This window comes from Meriones unguiculatus, chromosome 8 (genome assembly GCF_030254825.1).
Source record: "Meriones unguiculatus strain TT.TT164.6M chromosome 8, Bangor_MerUng_6.1, whole genome shotgun sequence".
Classification (NCBI taxonomy): Eukaryota; Metazoa; Chordata; class Mammalia; order Rodentia; family Muridae; genus Meriones; species Meriones unguiculatus.
Window position 1 is genome coordinate 19,010,931 of NC_083356.1, and position 21,258 is coordinate 19,032,188.

A 21,258-nucleotide genomic window follows, 5' to 3' on the forward strand; every position below is an offset into this window, starting at 1 on the left:
TACCCACTTCCAGGTCACAGAAGCCTTCAACTCCCAGGCACCTCCCAACCTATCCAGAGAGACTATCAGACTCCCTCCCCTTTCACCCCAGCTTCCTCCCACCCAAGCTTCTTTGCTCACGTCACACAGGGGATGTTGACAGGCCAGGGAGGACCTGCAAGCTACCTGGCACCCTTCTGAGTTTGTGGGTATGTCTTCAGGGCACAGCAGACAAAGGGGGCAGACCAAGGGGGCTGGACCTCTACAGGTCGATACATGGTCCATGCTGGGGGGGGTGTGTGGACACCCCAGCAAAGGAGGGACAGTGACAGGCTCCATCCTCAGGCCAGACACTCTGGCCGCAGTAGACTGAGATTCCTCCCGGCTCTAGACTAGTCATTCCTCCCCCTTTAGACACAGTACTTCCGTTAGGGCCTGAGATTCTCATTCTGAAGTCTCCATGCACTTTAGTTGGCCGGAGCCAGGCCTTGAATTTTCATGATCCTAACCCCTTAAACTCAGATAGAAAACTCCACAAGGCTGTAAGAACAATAGACCTCTATTTTTATAGATCTCTCCAGAGTTGTAAAGATCAGCTTAATTTCACTAGCAGATTCCGTCATTTTCTAGAAGGGGGCCTGGAGGGTGGGGGTTGGGAGGTTTAAAGACAATTGGACGGACTTCTTCCTGCCAGGAAAAAACGGGAAGGTGGCTTCGTCATGCTGGCAGCACGCTTGCCTTCCCTAGTCTGAGAGTTATTTCAACGCTCGAGAAGCAAAAGGTCCCAGGGGAGGAGGAGGGTTAACCACTTCCTAGGTCTCTTTGGTTGGATTCCAACCTCCACCCTTTGCTTTGGAAACCCTGGGGAAGCCAGCCAGGCCCCGCTTACCCTGGCAGGGGAAGCTTTCTGTCTTTACGCCTGACTGGGGCATACCAGGTCCAGGATCTCAGGAACTGGCCACAGGAAGAAACAGAGGCCATAGGAAGGGTGCACAGGATAGGGAGCTCCCAGGTAAGGAGCACAGCTCGGGGTGCTCCCAGGCAGGCCACAGAGAGGGTGGTGTAGCCACCTGCCCTCCTCTCCTCTACCCAGCCACGCAGTAGCTCAGACCCCCTCTACCCCAAATCAAGGCTTCTTAATGACAAAGCTAGAATACTGCTGGATTGGCATTATATGGCAGGTAGAGTATGGTCAGGCCGTGGCTGCTCTGTAACAGAGTAGGGGGGCAATGCCCACCTGAGGGAAGCCCAGGACAGACACTCCTGGACAGGGAAGGGGCCTGGGCACCCACTCCCAGTAAACAGTAAACAGGCCACTATCAATGGCCCCTATTCTTTAGTCTCTCAGAGGCTCAACAGCAAATTTAAAACAGCAGCCTGTTCAAAGCTGTAAGGACTCACTAGAGGATCCTCCCCACCCAGCCCCAGAGTCTTTCAGAAGGCCCAGCCTCCCCTGAAGGCCCTTCCCCCAGGGAAAAGCAGAAGAGGCCAGAAGAGACCCTCCTGGCTTCATGCCAGCCCACACCACAGGCAGGAGGCCCACAGCTCAGGTTTCCTCAGCAAAATAAATCTTGAGACTTTCTAAGCGCCTAAAAAAAAAAAAAAAAAAACAACCAAACACACACACGCTCTTCTCCCGATTAACAAGCCGGCCTGCGTGTTCTTGGCTGCTTGCTGCCGACCTCAATTTAAAAACTGTCTGCTGTTTAGCTGCTGGAGAGGAAGGGCCCGGGAGGCATGGAATATTGAAGCTGAGAGCCCTGAGTTGCCAAAGTCGGGGGCGGCGGCTGCTGACCCTGCTCCAAATCTGAACGGCATCCCAAGAGCCTGAAGGAGGCCCAGCCAGGCTGGGCTGCTGCGCTGAGGATGTTTAGACTGTTTTCAGTGGGGCTAGCGGGGATGGCTGCGGTGGGACTAGCCTTGTGATGGAAGTTGGACTCAAAGAGCTGGTCTGTGTCTGTTGGAGGACAGCTCCCTGTGGAATGGCTTGTTATACCACACAAAGACTTGACAAGGTTCTCAGAGCCCTGGTTCCAGGAATGGCTGCCTGCTGGCCAGACCTGTGAGAAGACCCACTCCCTCTCTGTCCCTTTCCAGGAAGTGCTTGGGTTTCCTGCCTTCCCCTTTTCTTCACTGGTTTTTGGCTCTTTGGGTCTACAGTTCTGTAGGGAGGAGAGGGATTAGGAGCCTGGCTCGGAGGCCCCCTCAGCCTTGTGCGTGTCTCTGCTTTTCTCCCTACCTGCTGAAGAATCTGACCTCCCAGACTCTCGGTCTTCCTCCACCAAGGCTCTTGCCTGGCCACCCACCATGTGTTAGAGAAACGGAGTCTGTGAGGATCACCCCCTGCAGTCAGCGTGCAGGAGGCCCCCGTGGGGCGAGGACACTTCCACTGAGCTGTCACTTTCACCCTGTTGTTCCCCCCACAGGAGGGATCTCAGTGACTCATAGCGACCTCCCTATCATGGTCTCCCTGGCCAACACGCCTGTCTCCTTTAGCTGCAGAATCAACTACCAGGACACGTCAGGATTCACATACTCCACTGTTAACTTCTTTCACGTGGATCTCCATGGCAAGAGAAGCTTGGAGATGCCGCTTTCCTGCCAACACAGTCCTGGTGCAGAGAATGGGACCGTGGATTGTGCGGTTATTCTCAGCCTGCCAAATGCATCTGCCACAGGCACTTACTACTGCTTAGTCAGAGGGCCCTTCCCGGAGCAGAGCAATGGCATCTTCATTCTGGTCAAAGGTAAGGTTCTGGGGCTAGGGGCGGATGGGCCAGGTAGGAGAAACTCCCATTTCTCCTGGGAAACTCACCCTCCGCTCCCGGCTCTCCTCCCTCCCAGACACAGGGTACCAGCCGCCTTCATTCAAGGTCCAGGAGGCTCTGATGTTCACCTTTACTGGCCTGCTGAGTGTCCTGAGCGTGCTGGGCACAGCTCTACTGCTCTACTGGAGGAAGGTGAGGCCCACATGGACACGTAACACGTTCTGCTGAGCCTTGTCCCCTGCACTCACACTATGGAACTGGGGAGGCCTCCGGGACCAGAGGGGCTGCTCCTGTCCCATAGGGCATCCTAGACTTGGGGAAGATGCTCCACCAGCCCATTCACCCACCATGATGCTATCGAAAGCGCATGACAGAGTAAGGGCTGGAGGGCTCATGAAGGGACGGTTTGCTCCAGCTCTTTGCCTGGCTGTTCCCTGTTCACGGTGGAGAGCTGACTTCCCTTTGGGGCACCCCTCATCCTCCCCATCTCTCAGTGGTCTCATTCCATGCTGCTGCAGCCTCAGCCACTGGCACAGGACTCTGCACATAGTAGGTACTCAGCAAATAGCCGCCAAAGGGATTGCAATTTGCAGAGTCCTTCCCTGGTTATTGGTAAATACGTACATTACATTAACTTCTTAAGAGGACCTTAGCTGAGTCCCTACTATGCACCGGAAGTCATATTGGAGGTTACAAACCCCAAGGGAACATGTGGACTAAAAATCTCAAGACAGCCTGCTTGACGGTCAGTGGGGGGGCCAGGACAGGGCTTGAGGGCACAGTGTCATGGCGGCTGGGTTTGTATTATGACCCTGCCCCTTACGAGCTCTGTGCGATTGGGCAGGGTCATCAATTCCCCCCTGCCTCAAATGAGAGCTGCCCAACGCAGAGGCAATTCCAAGCATCCTGACTGTGGACAGAAGGGATGGGGACAGAGGGTGCCAGAGGAGATGTGAGCTACTTTGCACCCCAGGACAGCTACTCTCCTAAGAAGATGGCAGTCACCATGTCTTCCACCGGGGGAGGGGGCAGGGGTGATGACTCCACCTAGCTGGTGGAGGTGGTCATGGTCCCGGCAGATCACAGAAGGGTACCTTTCTCAGAGCCCTTCTGTGCACCTGGGTAACTGATCTGGCCTGAGTAATTGATCTAGAACTCATCAGTATTTTCGTCCATCGATGAACTATCAGCCCCCCACAAGCTCTGAACCCCCCTATGGTGAGCATGGTGATTAATATGTATGGGATCTCCACCTCATGTGACAAAAATAAAATAAAATAAAATAAACCAAAACAACAACAACAGCAACTTAACTGAAGACCCCATAGGACAGGGACTTGGTGTCCCTGGTGCCTGCTGAGGCCTGGCACATAGTAGGCGCTGGTGGAAGGAATCATGGCATATGTGCATGCTGATTCCTGAAGGATGAGTAGGAGCTGACCAGGGCACAGGAGGGAAAGGTGGCGTCATGACTTTTCCATTTCAAAGAGGGGGAAACTGGGGTTAACAGGCTTCTCGGCCAGCTGCTGGCAAAGAACCAGGTCTCAGCCTAGAGCTGCTGACCCTCCCTGCATCCTCCTGGGGAGAGGGAGCATGGGTAACAGAGAAATAGGCACTACGGGAGAAACCATGCTGGCTGATTTACTCCTCTGATAATGACAAGCTGAAGGGACCAGTTCTGGCTGCCTGGGTCACAGATGGAGCTGACTCCAAGGGACAGAGAGCATCCCCAACCTTACAGCAAAATAGAGCCCAACTAAGTTTTCATTAGTGCTTCCGCTCTGCCCCCCTGGGAGTCCCACCCCAGCATAAGCCTCCTGGCTGGCTGGACAGGGCTAGCAGACTTGATCTGCTTCTCATTGCCCCCAAACTTCAATCCACCTGTGTCTGTAGCCACGTATGCAGGTGGCTAAGAGCATCTCTGGCCATTTCCAACTTCAGTGGCTCCCACTGTTCCCCAGCACCCCCCAACTGCCACCAGTGAATACACCTGTGCCATTTGGTGTTCTGTGGCCTTGTTGCCCATCTTCCCTTTCTCTTCCCTCCCCACTCTCCTGTTCCCCCTCCTCCCACTCCTCCCTCTCTGCACACCTCCTAACAAACTGCAGCCTCCTGTGGCCTTGAGCGGTTTCCTGGGACCAACAGTGTAGCTCACCTCCCTTGAGCCCTCAGTGACAATCCCAACAGGCTTCAGGATCTCCGGTGCCCAGCCAGGCCCAGCATGGAGGGGGGCTGGCACCGTTGCCCCCAGGTGTATAAAACCAAGTCCTGTGTTTTTAAGCCTTGGCTCCAAGGACCTTATCCAGGTAGCCTCCAAATAGCTGCCGCCTATGAGCACCTGTCTTTCAGCTTTGGTGGCTTCTAGAAAACAGTCCCGGAGCGGGAGGAGCCAGGACCCCAGGCATCTTGACAAGAAGAACATACCAATGTGCCCCAAGTATCCCAGGGGTCTGACCGACAGTGACAGTGTCTCCGGGAACAGACAGGGCAGGGAGGTGCCAGATCCGTGTTTCCTCTACAGAGAGCCATTCACTAGCTTGGCAGGCCTCAGTTTCCCTCTCTATGAAATGGTAAGTCAGTTCACGGCTACTCCCTCAGGCTGTTAAGAGAATAAAGTGACAAGGACAGGGTTCTTTCTGCATTTTAAACCATGCACAGATGTAGCACCTGTCTGAGACCTACACATCTTCACAAAACAGAAGCTAACTCTAGGTAGCACCGGTTGGCATCTTAGTGAACGCAAGACATAGGTTCAAATCCCGCTCCTGCCACTTACCGGCTGTGTGGTCTCAGCCATGCCCTGCTCTCTCCACGTGCAGAGAGGGGACGGCCTGGGAACCTGCCTGCAGGTTTGTTGAGGAGTACGAGCCACAGGGCAGCTCTCCCTGCCCGGCTCCACGTTCGGAGCTGTGTAATGCTATGACTGGGGGTGGCTCCGGCTTCTGCCTGCGAGTTAAGTAGCTCTTGAGTGCTAATCCGGGAGTGAATGGGCTGGGGATTGGCAGGTGGCCAGGGTTTTTAATTAGCTCCTGCCCTGAGATGAGGCCGTTGTTGCTCCACTGTTGGCAGTGTGGTGCCAGCGATGAAGGGGGGCGTCCAGACTGCCTCCCTCTGTCACCCCGGCCCTGCGCTTTTCCAGCGGGGTGACGCAGCCTTCTCCAATCCCACTTGCCGTTTGCTCCAGCCTTGGGGAGTTTCCCAAAGCTGGCTTGGTTCAGGCATCCTACCCAGGGCTCTCATCGCTTCCTCTGGTCCACACGGCCCTGGCCCGGCCTGCCAACCCTCCCGTGGGGCGAGGGGTTTAGCCTCAGGCTGACCTCTCCTTAAGGCCCTTGGTCCTGCGGGTCTGGTACATGCCTGCCTGCCTGCTGTGCTGCCTGGAGCCCTCCTCTCTGTTCACCCGGTCCACATATTTCCCCCTCCTACCCTCTTCCTGAGTCATTCATTGGTCCCTGGGCACAGGACGCTCTGCTGGGGCAAAGTGGCTGGGTCTTGCCCGTCTCTCTGGAAGGTTCAGGAGGGCCGGAAGAAGTCCCCCTATTCACGTTGTCCCTGCTAACAGAGGGGCTCAGCAACTGTGGCGTGGTTGACTGAGAGTTCTCTGAGTGCCACCAAGTGCCTCCCCTCTGTCGCCTCCTCCAAACCTTGCAGTCATCTTGCCAAGGGGTTCTGTCGCTGAAGACACTGAAGCTAGAGAGAAAATGTTTCCCTTCAGGCCACAGCCAGTGAGGGGCCGACTGGACGTCCATTCGGGGCCCACCCAGGGTTTGGCTTCCGGGCCCTGTCTCCCCAGAGTCAGCACTCTGCCTGTGACAATGCCTCCCTCACGTGGGTCTCTGCATTTCCTTTAGCTTCAGGCACCTCTCCCTGGAGAGGGTGGGTGGAAAGCGTTGAGTGATTAATTTTTCTGTGGCCCCATGACAATTGGCAATGCTCCTCCCGCCCTTCGTGGGGTCTGTAAGGGGAGGGAGATGGGAGAGCTACTTCTCCTCAGCCTTGACAGCCTTGGCTTCCTTCTCACAGAAACAGATGTCAGTTCTGGGCAATCACAGTGCTAGGACATGCCCTGCTCCCAAATCCACCGGCAGAACCCCAAAGGCTCCAGCAGAATCCATCTACACGGTGAGTCCCTTCTACCTCTCTCAGGCCTGACCCAGGGCCTGACTTGCTGGGGGGTGGGTATTTCTGTGCCTCAATTTTCCAATCTGTAAAATGGATACAGTCATTCCACAAATTAGATATTTCTTTGTGTGTGTGTGTTTCATTGTTGTTGCTTTGTTTTTCCAGACGGGGTTTTCCACTTTAGCCTTGGCTGTCCCCGAACTCATTTTGTAGACCAGGCTGGCCTCAAACTCAGAGATCCACCTGCTTCTGCCTTCCAAGTGCTGGGCTTAAAGGCACCAATGCTCAACCAAAGCAGATATTTCTACAAAGGTTAAAGGAGAGGAAATGTGTGGGGCCCCCTTCAGGAGCGTGAGGCAGTGAGAACAGAAGTTGACAAAGATGAAGAAACTTCAGTCAGGTGACCAAATTCTCCCCTGAGCCAGCATGCAAGCTTCTTCCTATTTCTATTGCACAAGTGACATTGAAGCAGCAACAGCAAACAAAAAAACCTCACAAAAAGAGGGAAGGGCCAGGCACCACCCCACACCCTTGACACATTAAGGGTTTTTGATTGTTCACCCACTCCCTTCCTCATTTACCCCTTCAGTCACAGCAAGACTCCATGTGTCATATGCCCAGTTGTGCCACACCCATCTCCCCCAAGTTTTCATGGTGTCAAGGGAAGGGCCTGAGGAGGCTGTTCCTGCCCGGTCAGCTGCACAAAGGGCTCCCCTGCCAGCTGTGTGGCTTACCAGTCTGTGATGCTCAGTGTAGAGAAGGTGACGGATTTACCACCGTTGTCAGCCAGAGCCACCAGCCTCTGAGTCTGGTTGCCCAGCTTCCAGCTGCCTGTGGTCCCAGCTTTATTGGGTTTAACACTCTCTTCTGGCCTCTTTAGGCAACTGCACATATCCAACACACACACACACACACACACACACACACACACACACACACACAGTCTGGCCTGTTGGGTCGCCAAGTACCTATTTTGAAGGTGCTTGCCACTCTTCCTTGTCCTGAGTACCTTGCCAAACGTGTGAGACCTGACCACAAAATCCCACACAGAGCATGATCAGAATCAGGCTATGTTCGCTGAGGCCAGGGAGGGTGGCGATGAGGCTGTTGCCACGGCGCAGCGACTGACAGCTCTAAGAACAGGACAGTCCCCAAAGGGCCTTCAGCTTCTCCTCCCCGGGGACTTTCCAGCAGCTGTCGAGACGTGTGCCACCTCAGGCTCCCCGGAGTTTGACTCTCTCTTCCCAGCAACTCAACACTGTGGGAGATTATGGTGTTAGCTGCTGTGTGAAAATCAATCTCTCTTTCTCTCTCTCTCTCTCTCTCTCTCTCTCTCTCTCTCAATCAATCCTCCCCTCCCCCTCCCTTCCCCTCCATTTCTCTCTCTTCTGGGAATAAAACCCAGGGTGTTGTACATGCTAGTCGAGGAGGAGGCACTGTTCCACTGAGCGGGAGCCTCGGTCCTCACGCTGTTTTCACTTTGCTCTTTGGGTTTTACACCCGTAGCCCAGGCTGACCTTGGACTACTAATCCTCCCGCCTCCACCTCCAGAGTGCTGGAATTACAACCTTGAGTTTCATCGTCCGAGCGTACTTCCAAAAACTTAGAATTGCACAGGTTTAAAAATATGCATATTTATTTGATTTTAATGTGTGCACCAGTGGCTTGCACACACGTCTGGCTGTGCTCCACCGTGTGCCTGGTGTCTGGGGAAGCCAGAGGAGGGCGTCAGATCCTGTAGAACTAGAGTTACAGATGGTTGTGGACTGCCACGTGGTAGCTGAGACTCAAACCCAGGTCCTCTGACAGGGCAGCCAGTGCAGTTAACTGCTGAGCCATTTTTCCAGATTTTTTTTTCATGCTATGCTATCTCCTATGCATTTTCCCATTTGAGCAGTATCCTTCTAGATTTTTTTTTTTTAAATGAAGACTCACTTTTGCCTAGATCATCTTTCTTGTCTGTGGATAACATACTCTGGGATTTGGACTGACACCCCAAGTGTTGCAAAGAGGTCCAACTTCATACAAAGCCACAGGGTGGCCCGTGACTTAGGGCTTTAGGACCAGAAAGGAGGTGTGGAAAGAGATGGATGACAGAGTTTCACTAAGCCTTTGAAATAAGAATCCACCAGTGCGGCTGGAATGGTGGCACACACCTTTAATCCCAGCACTTGGGAAGCAGCGGCAGGCAGATCTCTGTGAGTTTGAGGCCAGCCTGGTCTACAGAGCAAGTTCCAGCCAAGGAGACGCAGAGAGACCCTGACTCCAAAAAACAAAAAACAAAAAAGTCCACCAGTATGAACCTGACCTGGGCAGAAAAGATCATTAACAAAAATAACAATGCTGTCAGCAGCCATCTGTTGTGTGCCTACTATGTGCTGGTAATTGGTGGGACTTCAGTCCTCTTGATAAGCCTTTGAGGGACAGTCGGTGTCCTCATTTTCTAATAGCCTATTCCTGATATGTAGAAAATGTACATACTATTACATAGAGGCCTGCAGAACCCCCTCACCAGTTCTGATAGTTCCTCTGTCAACTCCTGTGGACTTACTGTGAGCCCCATCGTGTCCATGAGATGAGCAATGGAAGTTTCATTCCCCGCCCCACTTCCAACCCTCCTACGACGTTCGTTTATCCTCAGCCCACCCCCAAGTTTTATTCTACTGCCTGGGGCCTCCACAGTGATGAGGGCGGGTGGCTGGGTCATCTCTGTCTTCACCCAGGGAAGGTTGTTCTTTCTTTCATTTTCTTTATATGCTATAACTTTCTGTTCTTTATGGTTTCTTAGAATTCTTGTTAGTTAATTTGTTTAGTGTGTGTGTGTCTATCTCTCTCTGTGTGTTTGTGTGTGTGTGTCTATGCGTAGGTCACAGGACAACTCCCAGGGGCTGGTCTTCTCTCTCCACAGTGTGGGACCTTGGAATTGAACTCAGGTCTTTAGACTTGGCAGTAAGTGCCTTTATCTTGGCAGCTCCTTCCTTCCTTCCTTCCTTCCTTCCTTCCTTCCTTCCTTCCTTCCTTCTTTCCTTTCCTTTTCTTTTCTGTTTTTGTTTGTTTGTTTGTTTTTTGAGACAGGGTTTCTTTGTGTAGCCTTGGCTGTCCTGTCCTAGAACTCGGTCTGTAGACCAGGCTGGCCCTGGATTCGAAGAGATTGCCTATCTCTGTCTCCTGAATGCTGGGATTAAAGGCGTGAGCCACTGTACCCAGTCCCCCCCTTCTTTTCTTATGTAAGCATTTAAGTCTATGACTACCCTTTAAGCATGACTCTGTATCCCATGGGAGGCATGGCAATAAAACCCAGGCTCCTTTCACATACATCCCCTCTACCACTAAACCCTATCCCATTTCCCCCAGTTCCAGTAAGATGTATATATATATCATATGTATGGATTGTGCCTTTCCCCCCTGACTCCACATAGAATTCTTACTTGTCCAGCTAGTGTTTTTTTTTTTTAAATAATTTGCTTAATTAAAAAAGTATTTATTAGGGGGCTGGAGAGGTGGCTCAGAGGTTAAGAACATTCACTGTTCCTCCAAAGGTCCTGAGTTCAATTCCCAGCAACCACATGGTGGCTCATAACCATCTATAGTAAGATCTGGTGTGCAGGCAGAACGTTGTATAAATAATAAATAAATCTTAAAAAAAAAGTATTTATTAGCCAAGTGTGGTGGCACACACCTTTAATCCCAGCACTCGGGAGGCAGAGGCAGGTGGATCTCTGTGAGTTTGAGACCAGCCTGGTCTACAAAGTGAGTCCAGGACAGCCAGGGCTGTTACACAGAGAAACCCTATATTGACAAACCAAATATATACATATACATTTTTGGTGGGGGGAGGAGCATGTGCATGTGTCCAGCATGCTCTTGTGCAGGGCAGAGACCACTGTGTCTCTCCTACGGTGTGGGCCCTGCCATCTGACCTCAGGATTGGTGGCAGGCGCCTGTGCCTTTTCAGCCATCTCACTGGGCCCTTGCTTGCTTTCTTTATGACATTGAGTTATTCCATGTGTTCCTTACCTCTGACGAAGTCTTACTCGTGTGTACGTGTAATCAGAACTCTGCGGGGCTTGCTTTATGTCCCACCTGAGGCTCTGAACACACTTGGGGAGGCGTCCACACTTCATTCATAGCGAGTAAGTGTTCCGATGACAGCAAATTGCTGATCACGTTGCTAAAACATTCCGTATCTCTATCGATCCCTATTGATTTTTCTCTGTCTTATCAGTTGTTAAAAGAAGTGAGTTATCGGCCAGTGTGATTGTGGGTTTATATTTTTCTCCTTTGAATTGTGTTAGCTTTGCTTCCTTTCACATGGAAGAGCTCTCAGACCTTATGACACCAAAAACTATCACTCCGACCAGTGTTGAGAAACCTGACCTACAGGAGTATTTGGAGTGGGTTAGCCCGACAGACGCGAAGGCTGGGCCTCCCTGTGTGGTCTGGGGTTTGTTGGTTCCACTACTTAAGCCTCCTGAGTCCTGGTCCTGTGATGGTTAACAGGAGGCTGGTCATACAGCGCTGTATGTGAAACTCCCAGCATGCTGTGAATCCTTCCCTCTTAAATTCTTCATCTTGAACTGTGCCTTTCCCTTCTCTACAGATAACAGAACCATCCAGGGTGCCTGTTCTTGATGCCTCTTCCTTATTTTTCATGTTATGTTTAAAAAAAAAAAAATACTGTGCATGCGCGTGCACGCATACTGCCACCTGTACATGCGAGTGTGGACAGCAATGTGTGTGGCGGTCGGAGGATGACCTCGGCGTTGGTGCTCCCCTTCCACCTTAGCTGAGACCGGGGTCTCCTGGCGTTCACCGCTGCACACTCCCGGGGAACTGGCCTGTGAGTTTCCAAGGGTTCGCCCGTCTCTGCCTCTCTTCTCACTGGAACAGTTCTGGGATCACAGACACACACCACCTGCGCCTGGTTTTACACAGGTTCTAGAGGTTTGAACTCAGATCCACACACTTAGGTGGCAAGTGCCTTCCCCAGCCTTCCTCTCTCCTTCCTGACTGCCTATTCCGCTGTCACCCTTTGCCGGAGCATCCCTCCCCAGTCACAGTGGTTCCATGTGATTATATCCAGCAGGCGATTCTGGTCCTCAGGTACTTGGATAATTCTGGTAGTGCTGAGTGCTCCTTTCTCCTTGATTCTAGAACATTCTGTTCTTTCTTGTTCCTCCCCTGACTCACTGCCACACCTCAAGTCCACACTCACTGATTCCTCCTTGGGAGCTATGGAACTCTAATCTCCAAACGTCGGCGTGGACATTGGGGCTCAGCCCTGGGACCCCATCCTCTTTTATCTTCACTCTCCGCACCTCAGTGATCTCACTGGGAAGGCTTCTGAGCACCACCCGTGGACCATGGACCAGCCACAGCTTATGTCTTAGACCTTGCTGAGCCTTGGACCCAGCTCTGCTCGGATGTCTCATCCACACTTCTCAACCAAATTCCAAATCTCCAGGCCCTGCAAGCCTCGTCCTTACATCCCCACTCTGGGAGATGTTGGCTGTCCCCTTGGTCCCTCGGGCCAGACACTGGAGGTGTGCTTTCTGTCATCACCTGTCTTAGTTGAGGTTACTGCTGCTATGATGTAACACCATGACCAAACACAAGCTGGGGAGGAAATGCTTCCACATCCATTGTCCATCACTGAAGGAAGTCAGGACAGGAACTCAGAAAGGGCAGGAGCCTGGAGGCAGGAGCTGATGCAGAGGCCATGGAAGGGTGCTGCTTACTGGCTTGCTCCTCATGGCTTGCTCAGCTTGCTTGCTTATAGAACCCAGGGCCACTAGCTAAGGGATGGCCCCATCCATAATGGGCTGGGTCCTCTCCCATCAATCACTAATTAAGAAAATGCCCTGCAGCTGGGTGTTGTGGAGGCCTTTTCTCAATCACTGTTCCCTCCTTTCAGATGATCCCAGCTTGTGTCAAGTTGACATAAAGCTAACCAGTGTGTCACCTAATCTGATTCCCTGGCAGGCCTTGCTTCAAGCGTACCCAGCTTTTCCTGTTTCAGCCTCTTCCGTCTCTTGTCGGTGGTTCTGCTGTTACGTTCTCTTCAGCCTGCCTGTGTTCCTCCTCGTCTGCCTTCTGCCTGGCAGCAGCTGGAGCCATCCCATTAAACCATTGACAAATCACCCCTCTGCTTAGCAACTTGGTGACTTGGGGACTAATGAGCGGCAGTCTTACCAGAGAAACCCAAGAAGGGGAAAGGAGCCAGCGCTCCTGGGACAGTCATCACCCTGGGTGCAGGGCCTGTAAAGAAAGAGGAGGGAGGACATCACGGGAGCACCCTAAACAGCTATGTAGCTGGGCTATCAGGAGTGCTTGCGGATCTCTGGAGCAGGATGACAGGAGCTCAAGTCCTAATCCCTTCCCCTTCCTGAAGGTAGAGAAACCTTTTTTTTTTCTCTCTTACTTGGCTGGCCTGGACCTCATTGTGCAGACCAGGCTGGTCCACTCCCAGGTTCGAGGCTTAAAGATGTTTACCACCACTCCCAGAGCAGCAAAGACCGCCACAATCCTTGATAAGTTCCCACCCCACCCAAGGTCAAGATCAACAGCTCTGTTCTTAGCCTCCAAGCTGTCACTGTCTGTCAGTCTAAGAGGTCCTTCCTATACCAGCTCTCAGCTAGCCTTTTCCAATATAGTATAGTATAACATAACGCAACACAGTGTAACATAATACAGCATAGAAAGAAATGACAGCCTCCCTTGGCCCCTCTCTGTTTCTCCAAAGTCTCCCTGACTAGCCTTCTTCCTTCCTTCCTTCCTTCCTTCCTTCCTTCCTTCCTTCCTTCCTTCCTTCCTTCCTTCCTTCCTTTTCTTTCCTTCACAGTATTCTGCCTGCACACCAGAAGAGGGCACAGGATCTCAATATAGATGGTTGTGAGCCACCCTGTGGTTTCTGGGAATTGAACTCAGGACCTCTGGAAGAGCAGCCAGTGCTCTTAACCTCTGAGCCATCTCTCCAGCCCCCGGCTCTTCTTCTTACGTGCTTATGGTTTCCCTGAAGCCCCCTCCTCATCCTGCACAGTGTTGGTGCCCTGAAGTCAGCTCTGACCTTCCAGAGTATCTTCAGCTGTGAGGCCTGGTGCAGAATAACAAACTCGGAGGGTCGGCAGCATTTGGAGATCTCCCCTCACTCTGCCCTCTGCCTCTGCCTCACCCAGTTTCCCCTCCAGGGCCTCTCCTTTGTCCTTGCTGAAGCGACTTCTTTTTCTTTAAGATTTATTTATTGTTATGTGCATTGGTGTTTTGCATTCATGTATGTCTGTGAAAGGGTGTTGGATCCCCTGGAACTGGAGTTACAGTTACATACAGATGTGAGCGGCCATGTCATCTGGAAGAGTGGCCAATGCTCTTAACCTCTGAGCCATCTCTCCCTGAAGTGACTTTTCTAACACTCAGATGTGGTATCAGAAAACCTTCCTCCGAAGTTGGTTTGGTGACCTCAAATGTACCTGACACCCTGTCCCAGAACTAGAATGTTCTTTCTTCACTAAATACTGTTCCTTTCTGACCCCTATAGCTTCAGAGATAGCCTATGACCTTCACACCCAGCACTCCCAGAGGACCCGGTCCAGGCCCAGACAGCTGGCTTTGCACTGCCCTACGCCAACCTGGAGGCTTGCTTTGACTTTCCCACTAGGCTAATGAGCATTTATAACTGCCCACTGGACAAGAGGAGGTGAAAAGCCTGTCTGTAGGACCCGAGTCAGACAAGGGACCACTGTGAGCAGAGCCCAGCAGAGTCTAGCTTGGAGACAATCTAATCCGGTGTAGCCCTGCAGCAGAGTTGAGGCAGGCAGCCTCTCCGGTTATTCCGCTTCCATTGCTGACGAAGGCTAGAAAGACAGGGTTCAGAAGTGTCCTGTGGACAAGGCTCCACCCTGCATTTCACAGCCCACACAGCAGGTCATACCCTGCATGCAAATGAAGCCAGGAGGTCAGGACTGTCGAAGGCTCCGCTCTGCAGCAGCTAAGTAATGGCTTCCCTTGCCTTTTGCAGCACAGACTCTGGGAAGGGGGTGCCCTTCCCTGCCTCTGATAGGCCCTGGCTTCTCTGGGCCTACACCTGCTCAGGCAACCCATAAGAGTGGGGCCCTGAGGAACCACCTGTGGTCCCCAGCTCTGTCAGGTCTGAGGAGGGACCGAGGGGTCACAGTGTGACTGGGTAACATGTCCTATCCTGTGAGCTGGGAGAAGGTGAACTCTCCGGACAGGCAGAGCCCGACACAGGTCAGAACAGGCCTTGGAAGTTTCCTTCCCTTGGAAATAAGGCAGTTTGGAAAAATCCTCTCCCAGGCTCCACCCTGCATCTGGCTCTGAGACTGTGTGAACCGTCCCCAGGACAGCCACAACGCCCTGTGTCTGATGCCCTGAAGTTAGGGTCTCCCAAGCGCCAAATGGTTTATTACAGGGGTTTTCATGCGTGGCTACCTCTGGGCTCTTTCTCTCCCTCTCCCCTCCCCTCCCTCCCTCCTGCCTCTGAGCACCACCTGCCTCTTCAGCCTGCCTCACCAACCCCTGCTTGACTGTTGCCAGGGAAACCGCCTCCTTGGCAACAAGCCGGCATCCATATGACAAGCGCGCTGGGGAAGGGATGGCTTCTGCCTCTTTGCTTGGGCTGTTGCAAGCTCCGTTCTAGAGCACTGATACCCCCCAGCAGAGAAGGGGAATGTTCTGCCTTCCCTGGTGATCATCAAGCAACTGCCTATTAAGCACCGACTATTTGCCTAACTTTGTGCAAGGCTCCTTATGTGCGGCCTCGTGCTTATTCACGTGTTGGGCCTGCAAGACAGATATCATCTCCATTTTGCAGATGGGGAAACTGAGGCACAGAGAAACAAAGAAGCTGCCTGTGGCCGCAGATATCAGAGCCAAGAATCAAACCTGTTCTTGTCTGTCTTCAAAACTTGGTTCTTCTCACTGTCTTGGAATCTGTGGTTTGGCCTCTAAAGACTCTAAGTGAACTGCACCCCCTCACCCCATCTAGTAGGGGAGATGTTCCGTCACCAGTCCTCACTGGGTGGCACTCTCTTTGTGCCAAGTTCAGCAATGGAGTCAGGAGCCCGTAGACAAACCAGGCATGGTCCCTGTTCCCAAGGGGTCCCTAATCTATGGGAGGCTGTGGGTGTGCACTGCAGAACCACTGAGGCTGAATCCCAGCCTCCCATCCCCAGGTGAGGTTCTCTGGAGGTGTCATGGACTTTCAGGGCAGTGGTCAGAGAGGAGAGTAGAGCATTCATATCCAAAGGTGCCTGTTTAGGATATGGTTGTCACTTAGATGGTCAGAGAAGGAAGGCTGGTTGAGGGGATAAAGGGAAAGCGACAGTCTGGGGAGGGAGGCATACACTGGGTTCTGGATTTGGAGTCTGGATTCCTCCAGTAAGGCTCAGAATTGATGGGAAAGGAACAAGGTACCTCGGGTGTCCATGGGCCCAGCAGGGGTTGAGAGTAAGAGGATATCTAGAAGGTGGATGAGATCCCCTCACAGGCAGAGTCTCTGAATCAGGGAGTGAGGGCAGAGTTGGCAGGGGCTCTGAGTATCATGCAAGGGAGTCTGCTGGGGCCTCAGGGTCCCGAGGACCAACAGTGGCAGTAGGAAAGGCTATGTCCTTTCACCAGCCAGACGCAAGTCTGGACAGAGCCTACTGCTGAGCTTTGCTGGCGGTCCTTGAGGGGGGTGGGGTGGGGAGGAACAGACAGAGCTGGCCCTGTACAATTAATTCGGGGACTCAGGTGACGCACACCTGAGTTTTAAGGTGTGACAGGATGACTGTTCCCAGCTGGAGGGTTCTGCCCTCCCTCCGGGCTTCCACGGCACCTCAGGTTGGCTCGGGGAACCTGGGGACCACCCTTCTATGCTGACCCGGTGCGCTATTTCCTGCAGCACCTACAGCGCCGAGAGACGGAGGTCTACGCCTGCCTGGAGGGACAGACTGGCAGCCCTGTCTCCAGCCAGAGCCCACCTTCCAAGGTACGCCCTGGGGCTGGGACCTGTACCTGCCTCCTCCCTCTTTCTGACCCTTGCCTCACACACGTGGGCTTCCTGCAGTTGAATGCCCCCTTTCCCACAAGCTGGCCTGATGGCTGGGGGCACAGGTAGCTTCATACTCGGTCTGAGCCGTCCGCAGCCGTGTACACGGGAAGGGGATACTTATCTCTCCGTGCTTGAGTCTCCTGGCTTATAGCCTGAGGGGTCGGAGTCATCCTCGCCTCCCAGACCTGCTGTGACGTCAGATCACTGCTGAGAGGGCCGTCCAGGACCAAGTTCACACAGGGGGGAGGCGATCACAACCACTCCTGGTGAGCAATACACAAAGCCTGCACCGGCCAATCAAGTGAGAGCACTAGGCTTCCAGATGTGTACTGCTGCCAGCTCTGGCTGGCCTGCTCAACACTATCACAGGTCCTCAGGGTCATTGCTTAGTCACACTTTCCCTCTTCAGGCTCAGTTTGCTCATCTGTAAAATGGGTGAGTAACACCGACCTGCGCCACCAGCTTTGCCAGAATTCAAAAGAATAACACCGGCACCAGAACTTTGAACTCTACAAAGCAGCAGTGTGGTCAGGCGGGTGGGGAAGGCCTGCAAGGTGGGTGGTCTCTAAGCATGTTGGAGCAGCCTCAAGGAGTATGAGAACTGGGGCTCTGCCTCCCTCGGCCCGGGCTGGAAGTGTTTGTTGAGTCTCTAGGTCTTGAAACCCTGAACCAGGCATGACTGTAGGCAGGGTCTCCAATCCTGGACCACTGAGCCTGCGGTAGCTGTCTCAGTCAATATCTATACGGGATCAGGATCAGGGGTGCTAGGCAGAAAAACGAGGAACACTTCTGCCTTCTGGGAGCCTACTCTGCAGGAATAAACTACTCACCCCAAGGGCACGCAGAGATAATGGTATCCTGGAGGGCCAGGCCTTGTGGAGAGGCTAGACCAGCGTGAGGAGAAGGCTCCCTGCTTCTTATTTGTTTGTTTGTTCGGTTTTACTTACCGGCCACAGTTTTCCCTCCCTCCTCTCCTCTGGGTGTTCCTCCTCACCCCCTGGTGCACCCTGCAAGGTGGATTCTGCTAGTTAGGCCCTGGGTGGCTGTGTGGAAGGGCTCACATTCCAGACCAAAGAAAGGCCATGGGGGAGAGGCTAGGGAATCTGGCTAGGGGAGCTGGTTGAGGGGGAGGGCAGGTGTGGAGAGGCATGCTGGGGAGAAGGGTGGGCTTGGGGGCAAAGGTCATGTTTCCTGTCAAAGTGAGCTATCTGCCTGCTTCCAACCAAGATTAAATCAGTACAAACTCAGAGCCAGGCATGGTGACTCGCGTTTATCACACCCCTGGCCCCAGCACTCTGGAGGCTGGTGGAGAAAGAGTTCAAGGCCAGCCTGGGCTACACTGCGAGTTCAACTCGACAAACAAATAAACATGGGTTCAAATTTGTTCTTTTCTTATCTAATATTTCCCCCTTCTTCTTTCTCCCTATTTCCTCTCTTTCTCTCCTAGGAGAAACGGAACAGGTTTGAGGATGACAATGAATTTAACCTCGTCTATGAAAATCTCTAGGAAGAAGTTCTACAGGCCTCGAGCCTTGTCTTGGATTAGAACCCAGAGCCACTTCTCTTGTCCAAGGACCTGACCTGGGCCAGGAGTAGGCCTTCGGGACATGCCATCACCTCACCTGCGCATTCCAGGCTCTCCCTGCGTTAGCTGGGCCTGCTTGCACATTCCGCACCTGAGCCTGAACAGTCTCTGGGCTTTTGCCCAGGCTGTTGCCTCCATCCAAGAGAGCCATTCCTCTCCTGGCCCCATAGGCAAAGTGTTCCTCGGTCCCACGAGGCTCTCTTGGACACCACCTCTTTCCCTCTTCAGCCCATACTGCCACCCCTGCTGAGCTGTGTGTGTGGCTCTCTTGGCGCCAGCCTGCATTGTTTCACAGGCAGACTTGCCCCTAGAACACAGTAGGACCCCTGTCAGGGATATGCCTGGCCACTGAGCCACTCTACCTGCTCAGTTAGCCCAAAGATTTGTACCAGGTGGGCACATGCTGGGTGGAACTGGAAAATGGTATGGCTAAGGAGAGGTGAAGAATGGAGTCAAAGAACTTCGCAAAAGCTGGTTGGGCCTGGATATGGAGGCGATGAACCAGGGCCAGGAGCAGGAAAGCTTTGTACATGCTGGCAAGAAAGGATAATCTAGCTTGTCTGGGACAAAGGTGGAGGCCAACTAAACAGGAGCTCCCCTCCCCCAACAAGAACCCCAAGCCGGCTCCCATCAGCTTGTGTGGGCTCACCTTGCCTGCCACCCTTGGCCCTCCAGGCCTCTCCTCCTTGTTCTACCCTTAGACCCAGCCCCCTCCCCCCCATTCCCCTCCTTGTGGCCTGTTCTGGACCCCCACCTGCAGCTTCATGTCCTTTTCCTCTGTATTTATTTGCTTTAGGCCCATCCTGCCTTCCCTTCGGGCAGAGAGCAGCTTGGCTGTGTCCGCGCCCCCTCTCTCCCACATTTACTCTGCTGTGTGGCTTGCTGCTAGGTCTCCCTGGGCAGGTGGGGGGGCCTCTGTGCTAGAGTCACTCAGACCAACCGGGTGGACACGAACTCCCCAACACCTGGCCCTCAGCCTTTCTGGCCCTCCAGGAACTCATTCAAGGGACACCTTCATTTCACCCTCCAGGCAGCCCTGCAACAGGAAAGCCGTCTCCTTGGAGGACAAGGACTGGAGGTCTCAGTGCCCTGGGCCGCAGGGCTCCTGTCATACACCCCACTTCCCTCAGCCTTAGCCTGCCTCTCCTTTGGCTTTCCCAGAGTCAGTTTAGCTGTGGAACAGACAGACCAATCTACCTCCCCTACTTTTCCAACCTGCTTCGAAAGTTCCTGGGATGGTCTCATTCTGAAACCCAGGGAATGTGGAGGAGTCCACATGCAGACACACCTAGCCTGGCCCGAGCAGTACTGAACCCCTCAGGCAGTACCTAAAGGCTAGAGAGGGAGGCACAGACTGACTCCAGAAGCCCTGTGCCATCAGACAGAGGCACCAGGCTTTTGTGGGCCCGGTGGATGGCCTGCCACCTACAAGCCTGGTTCTCGGCCCTACTCTGTAAACATCCATTAAGCAAAGCTCCTCAAGGGCTGCCAAGCTGAGTGATGTCCCGTGCTCCTCCGGGCTGGCCTAATGAATTCCCGGTCTGTGAAGAAGGGAAACTGCCTGGCACAGAGCTGCCTCCAGGCCCTTGACTCCAGCAGCCTGAGATGAAGGTCAGCGTTGGGACTTAGCCAGCAGGAGCTTGGCTATTGCGTCTCTTACCTCCTGGCTCTACATCCAGTCTCTGGACTCTCTGACCAGGACTCGGTTGTGTTTTTCAGCCCTTTCCAGGGGAATGAGAGAAGCCTGGTGGGGCTTCACATTGTGCCCTGGGTCAGGACCCAGCACCCACGTCTCCCAGCAGCCACACTTAGGAAGCAGCTGAGGGAACCTGCTAAGACATACTCCATCTTTCCCACGAAAGGCCTTTCCCGTGAAAAAGCCTTCCATGGTTTCTACTTCACTTGGAATAAAATTTCAGCTCCTTGCTCTGGTCTAGCAGCCCCAGGAAGACTGACCCATTGCCTCTCCTGGGTACACAGGCATTGCCAGAGTGGTGGCTGAGTGGTTGGGGCAAAGATGGGCACGGGGGTGGGGGGTGGGGAGGTGAGAGGTGAGAGTCTGGGAAGGAAAGGGAATGGAAGAGAGGAGGAGGAAGAGAAGGAAGATTCAGGGTGAAGGACGGGATACAAGAGGGGCTTCCATATTAGGGAGGGTGAAGGAAGAATATTTGGGGTCTCCCAGTAGTCAACAAAGAAGACCGAGTCCCCGGTCCCCTGCCCCAGGCCTGCAGACGGGAGCTGATGCAAGGATGAGGGGTGAAGATGACGGTGATGGAGGAGGAGAAGGCGCCCTGTAAACCCCTTGGGGTTGGGCATTGAATGGAAAGGGAGATGAGAGGGGAGGTAGGCTGGGTGGCCATAGCACCTCCCATAGGAAGGACCCAGCTCTACCTCCCAGCAGCAGCTCAGACTTGACGGTCACTGCCTACCTGCCTGCCTGAGCCTGAGTTTCAAGTGACAATCCAGGCCACTCAGGCTGTTGTAGTAGGGACAGGTAGGGAGGTCCCCGGGCCCTGCCTCGAGAGAGTGGGTGAATGTGTGTTTTCTTGAGATTCAAACTGCTAGGGCAATAGGAGGAGTCTGGAGAGAGAGAGAGAGAGAGAGAGAGAGAGAGAGAGAGAGAGAGAGAGAGAGAGAGAGAAAACAGGCTCTGGGGTGGGGGTGGGGCGGAAACAGACATGTTTAGCTTAGTCTTCTTGTGGGACTCGGAACAGTGGGAGCAAGAGCTGTCTGACTCTTTTGCCTGCCTTTGGGAC

The 21,258-nt window shown here is 53.4% G+C and overlaps 1 protein-coding gene across 1 annotated transcript in view; it reads left to right on the top strand.

Moving 5' to 3' along the window:
• The window catches only part of Nfam1 (NFAT activating protein with ITAM motif 1), a 33,601-nt gene extending 13,154 nt beyond the window's left edge, over positions 1 to 20,447 (top strand). The window contains exons 2-6 of the mRNA XM_060388944.1: positions 2,406 to 2,726; positions 2,824 to 2,939; positions 6,771 to 6,869; positions 16,768 to 16,854; positions 18,365 to 20,447. Coding sequence (XP_060244927.1) covers positions 2,406 to 2,726; positions 2,824 to 2,939; positions 6,771 to 6,869; positions 16,768 to 16,854; positions 18,365 to 18,424 — 683 coding nt within the window. The 3' untranslated portion in view covers positions 18,425 to 20,447. The remainder of the gene's footprint in view (positions 1 to 2,405; positions 2,727 to 2,823; positions 2,940 to 6,770; positions 6,870 to 16,767; positions 16,855 to 18,364) is intronic.
• Positions 20,448 to 21,258: the final 811 nt, after the last annotated feature.